The sequence below is a fragment of the Saccoglossus kowalevskii genome, chromosome 1 (genome assembly GCF_978046115.1).
Source record: "Saccoglossus kowalevskii chromosome 1, keSacKowa6.1, whole genome shotgun sequence".
NCBI lineage: Eukaryota > Metazoa > Hemichordata > Enteropneusta > Harrimaniidae > Saccoglossus > Saccoglossus kowalevskii.
The window spans coordinates 40,871,730-40,896,158 of record NC_140641.1 but is presented as its reverse complement, the minus strand read 5'-3'; the positions used below and the strand labels follow the sequence as shown (position 1 = coordinate 40,896,158).

General features: G+C 33.6%; 1 protein-coding gene across 1 annotated transcript; it reads right to left on the bottom strand.

Annotated features, from left to right (window-relative positions):
- Positions 1 to 867: 867 nt before the first annotated feature.
- On the bottom strand, positions 868 to 22,518 carry LOC144350470 (uncharacterized). The gene is made up of 5 exons (XM_085496435.1): positions 22,113 to 22,518; positions 21,321 to 21,369; positions 4,951 to 5,094; positions 3,394 to 3,639; positions 868 to 1,055 (listed from the first exon to the last, which is right to left on the bottom strand). The coding sequence occupies exons 1-5, from the start codon at positions 22,113 to 22,115 to the stop codon at positions 1,018 to 1,020; spliced, it is 480 nt and encodes a 159-aa protein (XP_085352561.1). The 5' UTR covers positions 22,116 to 22,518; the 3' UTR covers positions 868 to 1,017.
- Positions 22,519 to 24,429: the final 1,911 nt, after the last annotated feature.

Below are 24,429 nucleotides of genomic sequence, written 5' to 3'. Positions count from 1 at the left end.
TATTTGGAACAGTATATTTATTCTGATTATGTAAAACAGACATAGATTATTATGTGGTGTTCAGACATCAGTTATGCATAATTTATTTGTATACAGTAGCCAATCATTACAAGAAAAAGTTGAAAGAGTCCATATAATGCAAAATCGATAGTTGGATTATATTCAGGTATATACAATATACGTATAACTTAAATTATTCTTGGTAAAAAAAGAAATTCCAAGTAGCAAAGCATATATATGCTTGTGCATCAGTATAAAATCACTGAACAATATTCCAAAAAATATATAAATAAAAAATTGCATTGTAATTGAAGAAGTGGAACACTACTACACTACATAATATATTAGAAAGAATAACTTTCAGTATAATGATTTGAAATGATTCATCAATAACATTACAATACGATACAATAAGAAATACAATCACAAGCTCAATTTACCTTAAGAGAATTAACGGTATTTGAAAATGTGTCAATCTAACTGGGTACTCTCCAATAATTAATAACCATTGGCATTGGCACATTCCACATGATCAAATGCTATTATATAATTACACTCAACAAGCGCCACTGGAATATCAGTTACTGAACAGTTCTCCAAGCCCAAATACACGTTTAATTATTATTTATTTAAAAAAAAAAAAAAACGAGAATGCCGTGTTTATGTCGTAAAATAAATTCAGTTCCGGTTGGACATGCATGCATCACAGTACTATTGTTAAACTCATTGGATGAACGCAGTTGGAAGAACAAATATGCAACATTAAAGAAGTTCGGATCACTAGAAAATTGAGAAAAGTGTTCCTGGCGATCATCAGAAAGAGGCACGTGATCAGAGGTCGCCAAGAAGCACAGACCGGCAACCACCAGGTCGAGGCACGTGAAAGTTGAGGATATGAGAACCAATTCAGACTGGATGATAGTCGAATTTAAGGCATGCTGTGTGTGAAATACATAATACTGTTGCATCACAGATAACACATAATAGCCAGTCACGTGAATGTTGCACTGTTATCACTTAGTCTGGCCTTGATACTACCATAATCCGTACGAACTCTGAAAGTCGAATTAAACCAAATATATATTAGTGTTGATACAAAATGAACATCACATTATTAGATTGCATGGATATATAATTTGAAGTCGTGCAAATTGCAAGATAATGACAAAATCGCATGACAAGCATACATTTCTATGCGAATGAGTGAATGAATTCAGTTATTAGTTAATTGGAATATGATTTCGCTAATATATATTTACGCAATTTCCATCGGTATTTGGGTCTAGTAAGATTCTTTGATATCGTCCAATAGCACAGCGATACCACTGCCTTTGTCATGTAAGAAATTATATGAGTCTAGCGATACCATGGCATATGTAATGTAAGAACTGATATGAGTCTAGCGATACCATGGCATATGTAATGTAAGAACTGATATGAGTCTAGCGATACCGTGGCATATGTAATGTAAGAACTGATATGAGTCTAGCGATACCATGGCATATGTAATGTAAGAACTGATATGAGTCTAGCGATACCATGGCATATGTAATGTAATAACTGATATGAGTCTAGCGATACCATGGCATATGTAATGTAATAACTGATATGAGTCTAGCGATACTGTGGCATATGTAATGTAAGAACTGATATGAGTCTAGCGATACCATGGCATATGTAATGTAAGAACTGATATGAGTCTAGCGATACCATGGCATATGTAATGTAATAACTGATATGAGTCTAGCGATACCGTGGCATATGTAATGTAAGAACTGATATGAGTCTAGCGATACCATGGCATATGTAATGTAAGAACTGATATGAGTCTAGCGATACCATGGCATATGTAATGTAAGAACTGATATGAGTCTAGTGATACCATGGCATATGTAATGTAAGAACTGATATGAGTCTAGCGATACTGTGGCATATGTAATGTAATAACTGATATGAGTCTAGCGATACCATGGCATATGTAATGTAAGAACTGATATGAGTCTAGCGATACCATGGCATATGTAATGTAAGAACTGATATGAGTCTAGCGATACCATGGCATATGTAATGTAAGAACTGATATGAGTCTAGCGATACCATGGCATATGTAATGTAAGAACTGTTATGAGTCTAGCAATACCATGGCATATGTAATGTAAGAACTGATATGAGTCTAGCGATACCATGGCATATGTAATGTAAGAACTGATATGAGTCTAGCGATACCATGGCATATGTAATGTAAGAACTGATATGAGTCTAGCGATACCATGGCATATGTAATGTAAGAACTGATATGAGTCTAGCGATACCATGGCATATGTAATGTAAGAACTGATATGAGTCTAGCGATACCGTGGCATATATAATGTAAGAACTGATATGAGTCTAGCGATACCATGGCATATGTAATGTAAGAACTGATATGAGTCTAGCGATACCGTGGCATATGTAATGTAAGAACTGATATGAGTCTAGCGATACCATGGCATATGTAATGTAAGAACTGATATGAGTCTAGCGATACCATGGCATATGTAATGTAAGAACTGATATGAGTCTAGCGATACCATGGCATATGTAATGTAAGAACTGATATGAGTCTAGCGATACTGTGGCATATGTAATGTAAGAACTGATATGAGTCTAGCGATACCGTGGCATATGTAATGTAATAACTGATATGAGTCTAGCGATACCATGGCATATGTAATGTAAGAACTGATATGAGTCTAGCGATACCATGGCATATGTAATGTAAGAACTGATATGAGTCTAGGGATACCATGGCATATGTAATGTAAGAACTGATATGAGTCTAGCGATACCATGGCATATGTAATGTAAGAACTGATATGAGTCTAGCAATACCATGGCATATGTAATGTAAGAACTGATATGAGTCTAGCGATACCATGACATATGTAATGTAAGAACTGATATGAGTCTAGCGATACCATGGCATATGTAATGTAAGAACTGATATGAGTCTAGCGATACTGTGGCATATGTAATGTAAGAACTGATATGAGTCTAGTGATACCATGGCATATGTAATGTAAGAACTGATATGAGTCTAGCGATACCATGGCATATGTAATGTAATAACTGATATGAGTCTAGCGATACCATGGCATATGTAATGTAAGAACTGATATGAGTCTAGCGATACCATGGCATATGTAATGTAAGAACTGATATGAGTCTAGCGATACTGTGGCATATGTAATGTAAGAACTGATATGAGTCTAGCGATACCATGGCATATGTAATGTAAGAACTGATATGAGTCTAGCGATACCATGGCATATGTAATGTAAGAACTGATATGAGTCTAGGGATACCATGGCATATGTATTATTTTATTTTATATAAAGGGCAAACCCATTATACCTTCATAATTAATTCTGCCGTCGTTATTTGTATCAGCATCTTGTATCATTTCATCCACTTCCTCTTGCGATATCGTAGACTCCTCAAGGTTGACCATAACATGACGTAACTCATCTGCGTTGATAAACCCTGTGCTGTCAAGATCAAAAACGCGGAACGCCTCCCGTAGCTCTTCTTCCGGGTCAACTCCGCTCATTCTTTTGGCCATGAGATTCAGGAATTCAGCAAAGTCAATTGTACTGTTTCCTAAAATGACGATAACTAAAGTTTAGCTTTGTTCACAAACAATAATCAGCGAATAATTTATCCTTATCGACGAATATTCAAACAATGATTTATTTAAAACAACTTTTGAAATGCCTCGTTAAATAAATAATACACAAGTAATATGAAAATAGTTATTCAAACATCTTAAACATGATTTCATAAATATTGTCTAATTAAGTCAAATTAATGGCTTAAAAGTTATATTTCCGGCATATAGCTTATAATTTGCAAAGCTGTTGGGTTTAACTACGCACAAAATAAAATTAAGAATGGGATGTACCTCTGAGAGCAGGGGCGATTGGCACGAGAGGGCGACTATCGATCTGATGGAACGTTTTGAAGTTTGTCGTCCGTAGGCCACTGTCGAAGAACAACGTCCCTTTTACGAATAGATAGAATCATTTCAGTGATTTCTGTACAAAGTAATCCTCAACGAAACTTAGAAACATTGCATAAGACTATACACACCCTAAAATTGTGTTTATTGTAATTCAACTGGACAACCAGTTTGACGCTGCTAGTTTCTTGCTGCAGTAAGTTCTATGCGTGATTATATTGCGTTTAAAAGTAATTTATCAAAATGAATGCTAATTAGGTAACTTGTCACTTGTGAAGATTATTGAATACTTTTGAGCAATAGTACTAGAATGAAATGTCAACATGCTTCAGCAATCTCCATTAATTTCGTAACTTACTATGATCACATTAAAGAATAAACCTGTTGTTATTTTCAACAGTTTGCGGGATTCTGATCAAAATGTTTCTCAAAAACACTTTTAAAACAATTTTTCGATTATTTTTTTTTTAGCTCGTAACGTTAGAATCTGTCAATTTAAAAATAGCATGTATGCTATCAGGAAACATTTTGGCACAATTTTTCTCAAGAGACGAGTATTTCATTGCTCTTGAATATTAATTTGTGCAAATAAGGCGACTATTCCAACCAATCGTGTCATGCAACCCCCCTGTCTCAAACCATATATGATTAAGGGTAATCAAGATGCTACTTTAAACATGCAACGATATCTCTTAGCAACGATGCTTGTCTTATAATATTACACTATCAGCGTGGGAAGTTTGAATTTTCATTGTTCAATTTAAAAAGCATTCTTGAATGTGTTACACCGACAATGTATGGTTTTCATAAAACGTGATAATGCGTATGTTATTTTGCCTTTACAACACAAATGTGGTCACACATAGTAATATCTATTCATTACATTTACATTACAAATGATAACAACATTATATAATACGTTTGTTTAAAATGACATCCGAAAGCGCTCTCACCGTCAGCGTCGACTTCATTTATGATATCTTGAAGTTCCGTTTCAGTGGGATTTTGACCAAGTGATCTCATAACAGTTCCCAATTCCTTCGTCGTAATACAGCCATCGCCATTTTTATCGAAAAGAGTGAACGCGTCTTTGAAATCTGTATGTAAGATATAAGACAATTAAAGTATAAATTCAGGATTATGGCCACTCATAGCGCTAAAAATGTTGTTGATTTTATATGTTCCATTCGTCATAGAACCTCAAAATACTCCCCGTGTGTAGCCAATATATACAAGAAAGCAAAAAACAAAATGTTAATGCTCCGATTGCTTACGAATCTTCATCTAAAACTTTAAATGGAAATAATTATGCTGTATCCTCAGTTGTCTAGACAGTTCTGATATCATTCCATCATCAAATTATATCTAAATCAAATTAGTAGATTTCTGGGTCACCGTATATGTGAGTGTGTTTGACACGTTCGAGGAACACTTGACGTATATCCTCAAGAAATGACCCTGACAAGAGGTCACATTTATATTACGTTGCCTGTTTAGAGGGAAATACCGTTTTAGTTCAAGGTATAGCATTTTGGATCAATTTTTGGGTGAAGTACCCAGACTCCAGGTTTTGAGTTCGACATTAGCCAATTGTTTCCGCCGAAACACGCGACGGGGAGAACGTATTCTATGGAATGAAATTAACATACGTAATATAATTCCACCTGTTAACTTATTTATTAATATATAGCCGAGAGCGATGAATGACGTGTGACAATTTTAATATATTAGCAATATGATGACTTCATTGATATTACAGAGAGAATGCTGCAAATGTAGAGCATGGCATTGAAAGAACGTTTTCAAATTATTTATTAGCACTGTTATAAAATATATATTTAACAACGTACATGTGGGGATCGTTTATGGTAACCGAGTATGTTGATTTAAACGATCAATTGAACGCAGCTGTATTCACTACACTGTGCATTGGTACAAGATATAATAAAGACAATATTCGTCTGTTTAGATAATCATGGTTTTGAAAAACCCGTGAAACCCGTCGCTGAAAACGTATTGTAAATCATATACACTCAAACACATTGGCTGAAGCTTGAAATGAACACGATACTTGATATGTGCGGTAATATACTACCTGATGTTTTTGTAATGTAACTCGACTTGTGCATGATAATCTAGTCACCGTGGCTCCGTGTTTAATTATACGCCGTTTCGAATGGCGTAGTAGGTAGCGCTCGTCTATGCATTGTTGCAGCCGAGTTCAGGTACACTAGATCATTTGAAATAATATGGTTTAAATCATAGATAGATGTAGTTTGTAATTGTGGTATGAATCCTGCACCAACAATGTCGATCCGTATAGATAATACAGAAAGATTGAGATGATAATATTACATTAAATGTAGCTTATCAATGTAATTATGATATTAATTAGATCTATAGCGATATAAACAATGACAATTGCATCGATTCACCGTCATTTATTTAGTGTTGCTGTCCGTCACTCTTATTAATTAAATAATGTCGAGATAATAGCTGTGAAGCTGTTAAGTAAACAGTGGCTTGTTAAAAGATAAAACCCAATACATTCCCCCATCCATGGATATACATGAAACAAATTACGGGTAAAAGATAAAGACTAGTTATTATTAAATGTAAGAATATGCCAATAAGTGATATAGTGAGTCACAACACAACATACAAGTCACATATTACATATCCCTAACTTGAACTATTGTAAAGTTTTATAAGCACGGTCACTGAACATATAACATTAAGATAATATGTAATAATCAAGTTTAACAAGGATAGCTATATTAGTTGAAAGAAAAATTGGATTAGTTAACATATTCAGGTTAAAGGTGAAAATGTGTATTGTTACACATTACGCATGTGCGAATCCCCCCTCGTTTTAATGGTTTTATCCATCATTTTATGATGCATGGGGCTTTAATTTCTTCTTCTAAAATGGTAAATATTTAATGAGTAAATATGTCACAGGATTTATTTAACAGTAATAGTAGCAAACCTAGCAGTCAAATATTTGTTTTCTTTGTGACAAATTTGCTTTTAGGGATGAGTGATCCAGATGTCATATTCGATAAAAATAAAAGCCTTCATTCTGAGAATCAACATCTGACTTAAAATTTATACAACACTATTCGGTTCACATCAATGTCTAATTCGGTCGCTGCTGTTCATTACTACTATGCCGGATATCAGCGTGATATATAATGCAATATACCCACTGTGTTGTCCAACCATCATATCAAATTACTCAAGCCAGTTTATTAATCATAACTGCGTGACAGTAGCAAAAACCAGGTGCATCAGTATATTATGAGTATACTGATAAAACCGAACCTGAGTAGTGTGTGTATACTGTGTGTCAACTATGAAGTTGGAAAAAGCAAGCATTTCTTTAATTGGATCAAAAAAGGTGTATTTTTGATAATCGGGCTTATAGATAAATGAATTAGCTTACATGTACTAGTCCCAGACGATTTCCCGTCCATATTAGTGCAGTGTGAAGCCAGTTAAGATTTGTCTGTGGATAAGGTATGATCGCTGATTGAGACAATAGGCGATTTTTATGGGAGTTAATAGTAGATGATGATTTCTTTAGTGAGGATGCTGTTCTGCGCATTTCGGATCAGAATGATTGAGGTTTGGCCTTTTTTATGTATTCATCATATCATGTATTATTCATGATAGAATTGAACTGCTTATTGCATATAAGACTTGTTTTGTTACGTATTTTGAAATGGGTTAGAGAATCTAAATATACAAAACGAAGTACGAGAATTGTAATAACACAACTTCATGATTTACACTAATGAATGATTGTACTTTATTTTGTATAAAACACAAACACTACAGTCAATATATATTTCAGTCAATAATTGCCTTTTGTTGGTAATATGATATAATATTATACCTCATTGTCCTATCAGCCAATCAGATTCGCATAATTGCCGGTCTATAATTTTGTTTAATATTTAATGTCTAGCAATGTAATACCATGAACAAAGAAACAAAAGTCAGCGAGCTACACACAACCCCCCAGAACCAACTAACACCGTTATGTTCACATATATTCTACATTGAAAATATTTGCATTATAGCCTTCATAATAAAGAAAATAGCAAAATATTAAATTAATCAGGACATCATGGGTATTCTCTAGTTAACTGCGAAAAAACTCCAAAATTCCTAATTCACTTTAAAATCGACCCTTCAACATAAACTTCTACAATTTATAACACGCTTAATGCAAAGTACATACATATACCTTTATTCACAATTCTGTATATCAATGCAAAATGTTATTGTTTTGGTGTATTTAAGGAATAAGTTTTTTATCACTATGAAAATGTTGTTTATGTTTGAGCTATACACATTTTGCTGCCTTTGGAGTAACTCGCTGTTTGTTATGAGTTTTTCGCTGTTACATATCCATAAACATATTGCCTTGTCCGTACGTGTAGACATTTTTGTGTTCTTTGGTGGAAAGTCAGTTGATGAGCATTTTGAGGCGCTGTGTACTGATCAGAGGTTTAGTTGTGATTAATTTGTTTGTGTGGTATTATAATGCTGGACATTGCCTTCAACCTTTTGTTTTGTATCTATATAGATACATGTAACCGAGAGATACTTCGTGTACTACGGATGATACTCAAATTTTTAGTTCATTTCTTCCACGGAAAAAGTGTTTTTATTGAGTTTCATTTTGGTATTGGTGGCCCAGTGTGCTGTGTTTGCATCGTATGTAGACATCGCTGCTTCTGAAATATCCGACGGTCGGATGGTTATATTTTATTTTGTAAATGATATTGTCCCCTATCGCGGTCGATATACAGGTTTGTCGACTGAAGTGAAGCTCAACAATCCTATGTGAGGGTCGATAAATCTGTGTATATACCTTGGTCGGGGTCAATATTTTGTATATTAGATTATATTAGTACATGCGCACTGTAGATCAAGTCATTTGCCGTGGAATAACATTGGTATAGTCAATAACTTATATGTAAATGAGATATAGTCCCTTCTAAAGTGAATTTGTTTGGCATAAGTTGCATGCATGTCATTGTATGGTTTAGTATCCCAAAATTATTGTAGCCTGCTATCTTTGTGTAAGTTGATAATACGACTTCCAAAGTCACACTTATGTGCAAATAAGAGCCCCAAGAGCCAATGAATAGCTATGCAAATTAGTTACGTGTAGAAATGTTTGGTATTTTCCCGGCAATTCAAAACGAGGCTCCCTAACAGTCGAGGATCAGAAACAGGGTAGTTGGGTTGCGTTAAGATTGAGCTTTGTTTGATTTTGTTCAGGATTTGAGCAACGAATTGAAGTGTTGTTTCTATATAGATCAACACATTAAAACAAAATACATCGAAAACCTATATCGAAAGCATAAGAATATGTTTAAAAGAAGCTTCGGCAATTGCACGCATTGCCATAACTAGTCACATCTATTCTTTCATTTGAATGTCAAAATTACGTATAAAGAAGCCCTGTATCACAATAGATGTCAATAAGATATATTGAAATGTTTTTATTTTGAAAAAAAAGAATGTGTTGTTATTTTCGTCGCTAACACTACTACGTCACCATCATTGATAAGTTCAAGACTATTTACGTCACATTCGAACACGTCTCTTTGTTTAGATGGGAAGCAGAAGCGTTATAGCGCGTGGCGGCAATAACATTCCGCCACAGGACGCAGTCGTTCATACCGCACTAAACGTATTTAATTTCGTGATGTTATTGCACATTAAATTAATTATTACGTGCACGTAGTTCGAACAAGCGACAATTTGACTAATTTATTCAAAATCAGCGTGGGACGTTAATGAATTAAATTTATTTTTTCCAATTGAAAAAGGACAAAGTTTATGTTGAGTTTGGTGAGATTTGATAATTTATTCAAAATAATAATGTTGACCGTGATAAGTGATCTCATTACTACCAGTATTCATAATGATCATATTGTAAGTTTATGAGTTACGAAATTTACTTACTTCTATTTTGAGAAAAGCAGAAACAAATTATATTAGCAAGCTATTAGGGAATTGTGCAAACAGCATCAAAGGAACCTGGAGCTTTATAAGTAGGTATATTGATAAAAATATTATCAAGGGTAAACGAATAATACTTTTTGTTTCAATATTTATATCAATGATATTAATAAATCAACGCTTGCGAAAAATATATGCATGCGCAGATTACTTGAAATCAACAAGTTTATATTATACCGTGGGTATCTACTGGGAATCTCAACATGGCGGTACCTGAAAAGGCATTGGGTCTTACATCAGGCCGTTTTTTTCATTATAATTGTAAACAAAGTGCATTTTATTATTTGGGTTGACATTTGTTCAGTTACTGTAATAACCTTGTCCTATCTGTATTGTTTCTGTCTATATAAAGCATTAAGCGTAATAATACAACGCGTCTTGGGGTTAAACGCTTTGTGCCATATCGATTGAATCAGATTACTTAAGTAATTGTCTACAAATACAGTCAAATTCTAGTATTTGCCATTTTAGATAGCACGGTGCTAGGTTTGCCAGCTAGCAATAATTTTAAGTTGGCTTTCAAACACTTCTTCTGCGAAAATGTGCCACACAAATATGACTAGACAATGTTTTCATAACTAATAGATACATCAGTTCATGAACAGAGCAAACTAAGTTGATACACTGTTGAAATTACAATTGCTCTGCTGCAAATCAATTTATTCGCTTTAACGTTGCTTCTAAATTAAATTAGCTTAAATTGTACGCATGTCTGCAGCTGTATCTGTATTATATATTAACAAACACGTATTGCTTGCCACACAATAAATTTCGTCTTTTGATTTTTCAAATAGGCAATTACACAAAACCTATTTAGCTTTGATCGTATTGCTGTGAAAGTGTACAATAATCTATGCTTGTAAAATGCAACTGATTACAACGTCTTAATCAGTTTCAGTTAGCTTCTGTAAAACAGGTAGCTGACATCACCGAATCAAATTAAACATGCTAACCTAACATATTATGCGAGCGTGACAACTGCAAGCAATTTACAAGAATGCAAGATTATATGAGTGTTGTTACTCGTTTGGTGTGCTAGTACACAGTGTACATTCATATACAATAAAATAGTCGCACACAAATGTTGTGCGAATTTTTTTTTCATTTCCCGTCATGCATCAATATTGTAGTCATGTAATTGATTATTAGATTAGATTTGACATATCACTATGACTGTGATTAGTATGGCGCGGTACAAATTCAGGTGCAGTGAGAGAGAAACCGTTTCAAAAAAGAATGTACTAATGACAGTAAATGTGAATACGCTTTAATCATTCAAACATCCACACAATCATCTCAATCACATCTCAAATGATTATATGTTCTAGTTGAAGCGAAATCACAATTTAGTGGCAGTGAAATGTATATGGCTAATATTATATGCAAATTTCGACAAAACTGATTTAATCCATGATTAACCCTAACAACCTTTCATTAAATTGTTTCTCTATATTTGCATTTCAGGGTCATGTCTCACGATATTACAGTACTTCACCTTGGTAGTACTATGAATAAATCCAAAGCCTGCATTAAACCCATTTCCATGTACCGTTCATGGTGCATTTTCATTTTCAATAAGCCGAATGAAATTATTAATTATTAAGTTAAATGCAGAAATTGAACCTTGACATTTGTCACCTAATCTAGACATCATCTTGCTTACAACATCATTATGGCGTTATCAGTTGAAACGATATGACATCAATCATACTCGCAAGTGTGAACATGACGTTCTGTGCCTGTTTGATTTAATAAGACATGCACACTGTAGTTCTTATCGTCGTTACATACGTTGTGACCTCACAATATACTTGAGTTAATGGGATGGAAATTTTACAATGTTTCCTGGCAGTTTAACCTAAATACAAAGAGAGGATTACTATAAAAGGCTGCGACCTTTAAGTGTGTGAAAGATAATAAATCAATTTTAACACCAGGCAAACACAATGTACAGAAAGCAGAGCGAAAAGAGATCAGAACCGTAAGTGTCGATTTGTTTCTTCTTGAAGGAATTGTTCATGCAGAGAGTAGAATCACCCCTGGCACAAAACAATCTCATTTTGCTAATGGAGGTTTTGAAGCAAATAGCATGATTGCTATGGACTCAAAAGGAAACATGTGCCCATGAAGTAATTGTAAAATGTTCCTCGTTATTTGCAATAATAAAAAAAGTGTTTGGATTTCAATTTCAGTAAATGTTTCATTCGTAATGTCATATTCATCATGTCATGATTTTACATTGCTGCTCGATTCAAATGTATGACATATTAACAAACTAAATGACAAGAAAAAATGTTACGTTTAATGAGACAAAATGTACAGTCAGGTAGTATGTAATATTGACAGATATCGACACATCCTGCTCTTACACTCGAGAAGCGTTATTTAGTGTCATACACGCCTCTGTAACCGAATAAGTGACATTGTTTGCTGCGACAATATGAAAGAATTATTTCAGTATTTGTTATATATTCGTTGTTTTGGTGATGATCAATAAAGTATTCATTTAGAGAAATACTTGCTACAGATTTAGAATCAATACGTTCAGTAAACAACCAGTCATAATCCAAAGGTGTATTATAATGCAGCATATTACTCATACTAATAATTAATTGACATTTGGTTTGTCGTTCGTAGTAGTTGTTTATTTACAGTAAACAATATGGTTTAGTATTCATAGTAGGCATACCCATTTATACTATGCAATGTGGTGTAGTATTCATAGTAGGCATACCCATCTATACTATACAATGTGGTTTAGTATTAATAGTAGGTATACCCATTTATACTATACAAAGTGGTTTAGTATTCATAGTAGGCATACCCATCTATACTATACAATGTGGTTTAACATTCATAGTAGTCATACCCATTTATACTATACAATGTGGTTTAGTATTCATAGTAGTCATACCCATTTATACTATACAATGTGGTTTAGTATTCATAGTAGTCATACCCATTTATACTATGCAACGTGGGTTAGTATTCATAGTAGTCATACCCATTTGTGCTATACAATGTGGTTTAGTATTCATAGTAGTCATGCCCATTTATGCTATACAATGTGGTTTAGTATTCATAGTAGTCATATCCATTTATACTATACAATGTGGTTTAGTATTCATAGTAGTCATACCCATCTATACTATACAATATGGTTTAGTATTCATAGTAGTCATACCCATTTATGCTATACAATGTGGTTTAGTATTCATAGTAGTCATGCCCATTTATACTATACAATGTGGTTTAGTATCCATAGTAGTCATATCCATTTATACTATACAATGTGGTTTAGTATTCATAGTAGTCATACCCATCTATACTATACAATGTGGTTTAGTATTCATAGTAGTCATACCCATTTATACTATACAATGTGGTTTAGTATTCATAGTAGTCATACCCATCTATACTATACAATGTGGTTTAGTATTCATAGTAGTCATACCCATCTATACTATACAATGTGGTTTAGTATTCATAGTAGTCATACCCATCTATACTATACAATGTGGTTTAACATTCATAGTAGTCATACCCATTTATACTATACAATGTGGTTTAGTATTCATAGTAGTCATACCCATTTATGCTATACAATGTGGTTTAGTATTCATAGTAGTCATACCCATTTATACTATACAATGTGGTTTAGTATTCATAGTAGTCATACCCATTTATACTATACAATGTGGTTTAGTATTCATAGTAGTCATACCCATTTAAACTATACAATGTGGTTTAGTATTCATAGTAGTCATACCCATCTATACTATACAATGTGGTTTAGTATTCATAGTAGTCATACCCATTTATACTATACAATGTGGTTTAGTATTCATAGTAGTCATACCCATTTATGCTATACAATGTGGTTTAGTATTCATAGTAGTCATACACATTTATACTATACAATGTGGTTTAGTATTCATAGTAGTCATACCCATTTATACTATACAGTGTGGTTTAGTATTCATAGTAGTCATACCCATTGATGCTAAACAATGTGGTTTAGTATTCATAGTAGTCATACCCATTTATGCTATACAATGTGGTTTAGTATTCATAGTAGTCATACCCATTGATGCTAAACAATGTGGTTTAGTATTCATAGTAGTCATACCCATTGATGCTAAACAATGTGGTTTAGTATTCATAGTAGTCATACACATTTATGCTATACAATGTGGTTTAGTATTCATAGTAGTCATACCCATTGATGCTAAACAATGTGGTTTAGTATTCATAGTAGTCATATCCATTTATACTATACAATGTGGTTTAGTATTCATAGTAGTCATACCCATTGATGCTAAACAATGTGGTTTAGTATTCATAGTAGTCATACCCATTTATGCTATACAATGTGGTTTAGTATTCATAGTAGTCATACCCATTTATACTATACAACGTGGTTTAGTATTCATATTAGTCATACCCATTTATGCTATACAATGTGGTTTGGTATTCATAGTAGTCATACCCATTTATGCTATACAATGTGGTTTAGTATGCCCATTTATGCTATACAATGTGGTTTAGTATCCATAGTAGTCATATCCATTTATACTATACAATGTGGTTTAGTATTCATATTAGTCATACCCATTTATGCTATACAATGTGGTTTGGTATTCATAGTAGTCATACCCATTTATGCTATACAATGTGGTTTAGTATGCCCATTTATGCTATACAATGTGGTTTAGTATCCATAGTAGTCATATCCATTTATACTATACAATGTGGTTTAGTATTCATATTAGTCATACCCATTTATGCTATACAATGTGGTTTGGTATTCATAGTAGTCATACCCATTTATGCTATACAATGTGGTTTAGTATGCCCATTTATGCTATACAATGTGGTTTAGTATCCATAGTAGTCATATCCATTTATACTATACAATGTGGTTTAGTATTCATATTAGTCATACCCATTTATGCTATACAATGTGGTTTGGTATTCATAGTAGTCATACCCATTTATACTATACAATGTGGTTTAGTATTCATAGTAGTCATATCCATTTATACTATACAATGTGGTTTAGTATTCATATTAGTCATACCCATTTATGCTATACAATGTGGTTTGGTATTCATAGTAGTCATACCCATTTATGCTATACAATGTGGTTTAGTATGCCCATTTATGCTATACAATGTGGTTTAGTATCCATAGTAGTCATATCCATTTATACTATACAATGTGGTTTAGTATCCATAGTAGTCATACCCATCTATACTATACAATGTGGTTTAGTATTCATAGTAGTCATACCCATTTATGCTATACAATGTGGTTTAGTATCCATAGCAGTCATATCCATTTATACTATGCAATGTGGTTTAGTATTCATAGTAGTCATACCCATCTATACTATACAATGTGGTTTAGTATTCATAGTAGTCATACCCATTTATGCTATACAAAGTGGTTTAGTATTCATAGTAGGTATACCCATTTATACTATACAATGTGGTTTAGTATTCATAGTAGTCATACCCATCTATACTATACAATGTGGTTTAGTATTCATAGTAGTCATACCCATTTATGCTATACAAAGTGGTTTAGTATTCATAGTAGGTATACCCATTTATACTATGCAATGTGGTTTAGTATCCATAGTAGTCATACCCATCTATACTATACAATGTGGTTTAGTATTCATAGTAGTCATACCCATTTATGCTATACAATGTGGTTTAGTATCCATAGTAGTCATACCCATTTATGCTATACAAAGTGGTTTAGTATTCATAGTAGTCATACCCATTTATGCTATACAATGTGGTTTAGTATCCATAGTAGTCATATCCATTTATACTATACAATGTGGTTTAGTATTCATATTAGTCATACCCATTTATGCTATACAATGTGGTTTGGTATTCATAGTAGTCATACCCATTTATGCTATACAATGTGGTTTAGTATGCCCATTTATGCTATACAATGTGGTTTAGTATCCATAGTAGTCATATCCATTTATACTATACAATGTGGTTTAGTATTCATATTAGTCATACCCATTTATGCTATACAATGTGGTTTGGTATTCATAGTAGTCATACCCATTTATGCTATACAATGTGGTTTAGTATGCCCATTTATGCTATACAATGTGGTTTAGTATCCATAGTAGTCATATCCATTTATACTATACAATGTGGTTTAGTATTCATATTAGTCATACCCATTTATGCTATACAATGTGGTTTGGTATTCATAGTAGTCATACCCATTTATACTATACAATGTGGTTTAGTATTCATAGTAGTCATATCCATTTATACTATACAATGTGCTTTAGTATTCATATTAGTCATACCCATTTATGCTATACAATGTGGTTTGGTATTCATAGTAGTCATACCCATTTATGCTATACAATGTGGTTTAGTATGCCCATTTATGCTATACAATGTGGTTTAGTATCCATAGTAGTCATATCCATTTATACTATACAATGTGGATTAGTATCCATAGTAGTCATACCCATCTATACTATACAATGTGGTTTAGTATTCATAGTAGTCATACCCATTTATGCTATACAATGTGGTTTAGTATCCATAGCAGTCATATCCATTTATACTATGCAATGTGGTTTAGTATTCATAGTAGTCATACCCATTTATGCTATACAATGTGGTTTAGTATTCATAGTAGTCATACCCATCTATACTATACAATGTGGTTTAGTATTCATAGTAGTCATACCCATTTATGCTATACAAAGTGGTTTAGTATTCATAGTAGGTATACCCATTTATACTATACAATGTGGTTTAGTATTCATAGTAGTCATACCCATCTATACTATACAATGTGATTTAGTATTCATAGTAGTCATACCCATTTATGCTATACAAAGTGGTTTAGTATTCATAGTAGGTATACCCATTTATACTATGCAATGTGGTTTAGTATCCATAGTAGTCATACCCATCTATACTATACAATGTGGTTTAGTATTCATAGTAGTCATACCCATTTATGCTATACAATGTGGTTTAGTATCCATAGCAGTCATATCCATTTATACTATGCAATGTGGTTTAGTATTCATAGTAGTCATACCCATCTATACTATACAATGTGGTTTAGTATTCATAGTAGTCATACCCATTTATGCTATACAAAGTGGTTTAGTATCCATAGTAGTCATACCCATTTATGCTATACAAAGTGGTTTAGTATTCATATTAGTCATACCCATTTATGCTATACAATGTGGTTTAGTATTCATAGTAGTCATACCCATTTATACTATACAATGTGGTTTATTATTCATAGTAGTCATACCCATTTATGCTATACAATGTGGTTTAGTATCCATAGCAGTCATATCCATTTATACTATGCAATGTGGTTTAGTATTCATAGTAGTCATACCCATCTATACTATACAATGTGGTTTAGTATTCATAGTAGTCATACCCATTTATGCTATACAATGTGGTTTAGTATTCATAGCAGTCATATCCATTTATACTATGCAATGTGGTTTAGTATCCATAGTAGTCATACCCATCTATACTATACAATGTGGTTTAGTATTCATAGTAGTCATACCCATCTATACTACACAATGTGGTTTAGTATTCATAGTAGTCATGCCCATTGATGCTAAACAATGTGGTTTAGTATTCATAGTAGTCATACCCATTTATGCTATATAATGTGGTTTAGTATTCATAGTAGTCATACCCATCTATACTACACAATGTGGTTTAGTATTCATAGTAGTCATGCCCATTGATGCTAAACAATGTGGTTTAGTATTCATAGTAGTCATACCCATTTATGCTATACAATGTGGTTGAGTATTCATAGTAGTCATAGCCATTTATACCATACAATGTGGATTAGTATTCAGTGTTATGTCACGTGAAGGCGTGACTGTGTATGAATGAAAGCTGATGCTCGGTATTTAAACATTTTTGTGAATATGTTTATAAGGTAAGATACAATGTTTGCCCTTTGACTGTATTCATATTTAATGACACGTACTCACGGCACTTTGATAAAATACGGTATTGTTATCTCACTGTACCCAGTATAGACATATGATTGAGATTTGCAATCTTGAAGTAGTAATCATATCAATGCGTCTTATCAAGGTAGCCCATAACCATAGGGTCAATGGCACAGTCCGATGTAGACTGTCCCAATCTATGCAATTATATGCAATTATATGCACCTTCTGTCAGAAAGAAAGCTGTGTTCTCACACTGAATGGCCTTTGGCTACGTCTGCTCGTTGTCAATCTTCAATGGATGTAAAACTGTTGTTAGCCAAAGATCATCATCTTATTTTCTCTGACCTGAATTGAAAATAGGTCTACCGTCCTAAAATAATATATTCGTATGGCATTATGCTATCGGTCACATCGAGTGATATAAAATACTTTATCAACCAGATACGTATACAATGAAATAGCCCGCTGGTGTCTGAACCTTCCCCTATCTCGAAAATAATCCTAATGAATTAGAAATTGGTGCCAAATTATTTGTATCCATTTTACTGATTACGTTATTGCAATTGTATCCGGTCTAAATCAGTCATACAAGACTGATACGTTGGGTTGTTCACCTAAGAGTCGTTGCCTAGATACCTGCATCCTGTGTCTTTCATTTACCTGAAATTAAAGGCAACTAATATAACAATTTACTTACATGTTAACGAGTGGAAATGTTCTCAATTGTCTTCACATACCACAAGGAAGGAAATATGCGCGGCTTTCCAAACATTAAATTGTTTCTCATGGAAAGGGAATCCGAGTATTATCATTACATTTGGGTTATCATCATGTATAATTAAATCAATTGAATCACTACAAATGTGGCATACATGGAGGCACGTTTCTTGTGCTGTTACAGCAGGAAGGAACATACAGCAGTGAAACTCTTAAATTGCATTCACTTGTTTGTACAGATACACAAATAAGCTTGTTTTGACATTCACAACTGCTATAATTGATGGGAATTGAATGGATGCTCTAATCTGAAACCGACATCCAACTAATGTCATCAATGAAGAAAAGCACAAACCAGTGAAATGTCGTATAAGGACGCCATCTTTAACTAAATTAACAAAGTCCAAGTGTAGAAATAGAATTACATTTTGCTGTCAGTCAATGACTGCTCGTGCATTGTTGAAAATGTCTTTACTGGTGATGGAGAAGGCAGCTTTACTGAAATGACCTGCCCATGACTAGTGACATACGAGTACAGGTTAGCCGATATATAAGATATTTCCACTGTGATGAAACGAGAGGCAATACAGCTATGATTAAATTGCAGTATTAGGAGTTGTGTGCTGTGCTGCATTGAATTTTGCTGTGCTGTAATTGTGTGCTGTGCTGCATTGCATTTTGTTGTGTTGTAAATGCATGCATTACTGCGAGTGCATTATATTATGTTTATGCAATTATATGCTGTGCTGCATTTCATCATGTTGTGTTGCAATTTTGTATTTTGTTGCAGTATTATGTTGTGTGGCATTTGTGTACTGTGCTGCTTTGTATTTTTATATTACAGTTGTGTGCATTATGTTGTCCTGTGCTGCATTATGTTATGTGTTGTGTATTATCATGTATTATGTATTATTATGTATTATGTTGTGTTGAGTCATGTTATGCTGTGTTGCATTTTACTATGCTGTCATATCGCTCGTACGGACACCAACCATGAGCGTTGTCAGACTTCCCACAGGTAACGCTTGTATTGAAACAATATCAAGCGTATCTTAACATTGCTATTAACAAGCGTGGTTTATAAAACAACATCCGTGTCGCTTTTACCAAGTTTGTGGTATATGGACAGCTGAAAGTGTATGGCACCTCGTGTATTAATATAGTTCGTAAACAATTATCACTTGCGACAAATCAGCCTATAGAGAATTTCACCACAATGTGGAGATGCTAAAATCACTTTTGTATTTTTATTCAATGTAATGTCGGGAAACTTAATTATGCGGGTGTACTTTCCTATCATAAAAGGTGTTTTGAGTCATGTGATGTATCAATTTGAATCACGAGATTAAACTTATAATAAGACATGTTACTTCATACTAGGGAGAGACTCAGACTCCGATATACACACATATTCTGAATTCACTTTCTTGCTCCCTTGGCTTGCTCTCTGGCCGTTTGACCAACGCCCAGGGACAAACATTGTACTCCATTTACTCCATATACCACCCCTCCGTTGACAATGTTGTGTTTTCTTTTGTTCTGTGGTGAGTCGCTTAGGGTGATGTATTATTGTTTTTTTGTTTTGGTTTTTGATTTGCTATTGATTGTGCTGTGTTGAGTTGTGTTGTGTTGCACGTATTTTAGTCTTCGTGTGGCATTGCATTTTGTGTTCTGATATATTTTGTTGTGTGGTGTAATCCGTTGTGTCGAGCCGTGCTGTGCTATGTTTCGTTGCATTACATGGTATACTATGACACACTGTGCCAGCCGAGATCAGATATCATCATATCTAATGTGAATATCCTTTCGCTATCAATGATGCGGCCATTATTTCAATTACTCCCTGTCTTCCTAGAAGTCAAAATTATAATTACTTTATGAAACTAGCGAATAATATTCATCATATTCCTACATGTGGTAGCCCGTCGCAAAATGTGCGTGTCAAACGCGTGTCAGGTAATTAATTAAACAGCAAGTTACGTGAAATGTACGTTATATATGTCGTGCCGTTGGGGGGGGGGGGGTGTCGTTGGTCAGACGAGTAAACCATTGTACATGTATTTGTATATATTTTCTATGCGTGTCTGTGTATATTGTCTGCTATTTCAATTTTATTTGAAATGTACATTAAAATAGAATTCACTGGAAATTGGTTCGGCTTTAAATTCATAAATAAATAAATGCATAAATAAAATCATAAATGTATAAATAAAAGAATAAATAAATAAATAAATAAATAAAAAAATAAATAAATAAATAAATAAATAAATAAATAAAAAAATAAAAAAATAAATAAATAAATAAATAAATAAATAAATAAATAAATAAATAAATAAATAAATAAATAAATAAATAAATAAATGAATAAATAAATAAATAAATAAACAAGATTTGTACTTTTAAATGAGATGTTTTCATGAAAATTGCATTTGTCAAGGTGCAAGAATGCCACTGTCGAGTATATTCAGAACATTGACTGTGACTTCAAGTGTCATTGTCGTTGTATATGGTGTTTCCGTGCAGCAGTAGCGAATGAAAATAGAAAGTACGTAAAGTACAACTTACCAGCTATTTGTTCTTCCGAAAGCTTCGAAGTTTGTGATACAGGTTCGGACTAGTATTGATACAGTCATTATCGGGATGAAGAAAAATCGATTTAATAAACGTATGCATAGTCAATTTGTATATGATAGTACATCTGCTTTACAATAAGGACACAAGAGATACCAATGAAATTGTTACTGTTACAGTAGGGAATATGCAAATATTATCTATTAAATAATTCGTAATAATAAATGCACGACGTTGTTGACGTCTTGTTAAGTGCCCGCGCACACCCATTTCACTGAAATCTTACATAATTATACGAACGATACGATGACACTATATTGTATGACGTAAAGTCAGCGTGGGAAATGAGATGTTTTATGTACTAAATCTAGATTAACAAGTGTAGAGATCAAGAAGGAGGCTAGATTATTACAATGCGTCAGTGAACAGGTTGTATATCTAACTCGATTACATAGATTGCCATCCGTAGTGTGCCAGTGTACAGGTTGTATATCTAACTAGATCACATATACGGCGTCTCAGTAGGCATACCGTATGATATCATTGTTATTTCAATTCTAACATTTGACAGCTCTGCTGTATAACATGAACTAATTCATAATGTGATGCCTGAATGCACTAAGTTTCTTATACCGTGTTACCTTCGATGTGCGTCATGCTAAATTCACTATACATCAAGCCACCTTTCCTTGCTTGAAGCTATTATATGTCATAGACGATTGCATGACGTGGGTGTGCCATGACTGAATCACAACAATATAAAATAAATTGAAATACATATCTTACCATCACTCGTGCGTCTTTCGTAGAACGGAATTAAATCTTCGGCGTTTCACTATCAATATAAATGTTTTCAACATGCGAATAAGCGAGCTATTAAATGCATATAGTTATCCTGTTGTTTGTCTCAACGCACTAAAACGTAGAACACGCTGCGAGTCTATTGATGCCTTTGGAACGTGACAAATCGAGACAAATACGCATGAATATATAGTCCTGCCATAGCCATGTCTAAGTATACAACTAATAATTCTCTGTTCCCTGTAATCGCCGCCTCAGCCGATACATACGTTACAAAGGCTCATAGAATATTTAACAGGGTAATTTTTTCAGTTCAGTGCAGTTAATGAGTCCACTCACAGAGAAGCCTCGCAAGCTACCTGTTGGGCATGTCGTCGAGTCGAGCTGCTCGTGTGTCTTCTGCTGACAGGCTCGTATTTTCAAGACAATAACATCGTTGCATATTTTAAAAGGCACGCTGGGTAATGAAGTAATTTTACAATGTACATCCTTATGATTCGTTTAATTGAACACTTTTTGTGTATACTGCTCTCAACGACAAAAAAATGGAAATAAAAATAAAATAGAAATGCAATACTTTCTGTATCAGCCTACTGTGACACATGAGAACAGTGTCATACATGCCGGTTATGTAGCAGGAATATAAACCATAGCACAAATGTCAAGGAGAAAACTAGTGAATATAAAGTAGTCTGCATTCCTGCGTTGCAAATATGAAATATGTTTACAAATGTGAATTAATGTTGATGTAAAAAATATAAAAATAATCCTGTTCAACAATAATGTTCAACAGAAATTGTTATTATTTTATTCATTTATTATAAAATTATTCAGAATTACTTTAGTGCATTATCATCACCACACATTTGTTTAAACATGTATGTATCTTCACCTATCACATCATACCATTGGGTAAAATAAGTGATATCATGGCGATGTTCAATGTAGTTGCCTCAGTGGTGTGCAATATCGGATGAAAATGCCCTGCCATCCGTTGCCGCTAACTCGTGAAGTATCACCAGCAAAATACAAACTATATGAAACTTGTTTGTATACTTAGCATTTGAACACATGGAAGAATGCTATATCTTACCTTCATAAGCCAACCTTTGCTCCGGCAGTTGTGGTCCTGGTGAGTTCAGCCATGTAGCACGAAATTACCACTTTTAACACCCGTTAGTACACCACCCACAACCTACTCACCAATCTACATTTGTGTGTCTGCCTCAGTAATTATTTGCATGTCTGTTATGTACTTGTCAGGCAAACCATTTTAGCAAATATGAAAATGTAAATATATGTTTTAAAACAGTTTCCGTATGCTATTGTATATTAGAAAACATTACATCAGAAATATAAAAAAACAAACACATTTCTACGAGCATTCGTGGAATGGTCGTATAGTTGATTAAATCCAACTACTGTATCACGTGAGTGATTAGCTATATGTGTCATCAAATGACTACGGCAATTACGTGCACAGGCTGTCAGAAATTGCGTCGTATAACTTACTACACAATCTATTTCAATACATATAAATTATGTTTTATACTTGCATGCCAGTAAAATATCACTTATTTGATTACTACAAATCAGCTTCCATGAAACCTTTCAATTACTTATACCTTTATTATCACGTGCCTTCACAAGACTTAAACCCATAGAGTTAGTTCATTCAAGTCTCAGAACTCTGGTGCTTAATGACTATACAATAGTTGAAACCCTATATCATACTTCTTTCAAGTTTTTCCACTATACTCCTATGACGCCTCACGATAGCTGAACTCATAGAGTCTTACGATAATTGAAACATATAGGTTGCTTCACTGAAATATCTGATTATATCCCTGAATGGCCTCATGATAGTTACAACTATATAGCACGATTCATTTAAATATCCAATTATATTCTCTAATGGCCTTACGATAGTTGAAATCATATAGCAGGTTTCATTTAAATATCCAGCTCTATTCCTCCATGGTCTTACAAAAGTTGAAATCATATAGCTCTATTACATGGCTTTACGATAGTTAAAACCATCATGGAGTAACTCCATATCCTTAAGATAGTAGAAATCATATAGAATACTTCATTTAAATATCAAGCCTTATTCCCTCATAGCCTTGTGACAGTTGAAACCATATAACTATATTACTACATGGCCTTACGATAGTTGAAATAATATAGCATGCTGCATTTAAATATCCAGCTTTATTCCTCCATAGGCTTACAAAAGTTGAAATCATATAACTATATTACTACATGGTCTTACGATAGTTGAAATCATATAGCATGCTTCATT

What these genes read in the sequence shown, in the direction of transcription:
- LOC144350470 (XM_085496435.1), bottom strand. An exon ending in TTCGGAAGAACAAATAGCTG is followed by an intron (nt 5,095 to 21,320) that starts GTAAGTTGTACT and finishes TCTTACATACAG; the next exon opens with ATTTCAAAGACGCGTTCACT. An exon ending in CGGCAGAATTAATTATGAAG is followed by an intron (nt 1,056 to 3,393) that starts GTATAATGGGTT and finishes TTCGACTTTCAG; the next exon opens with AGTTCGTACGGATTATGGTA.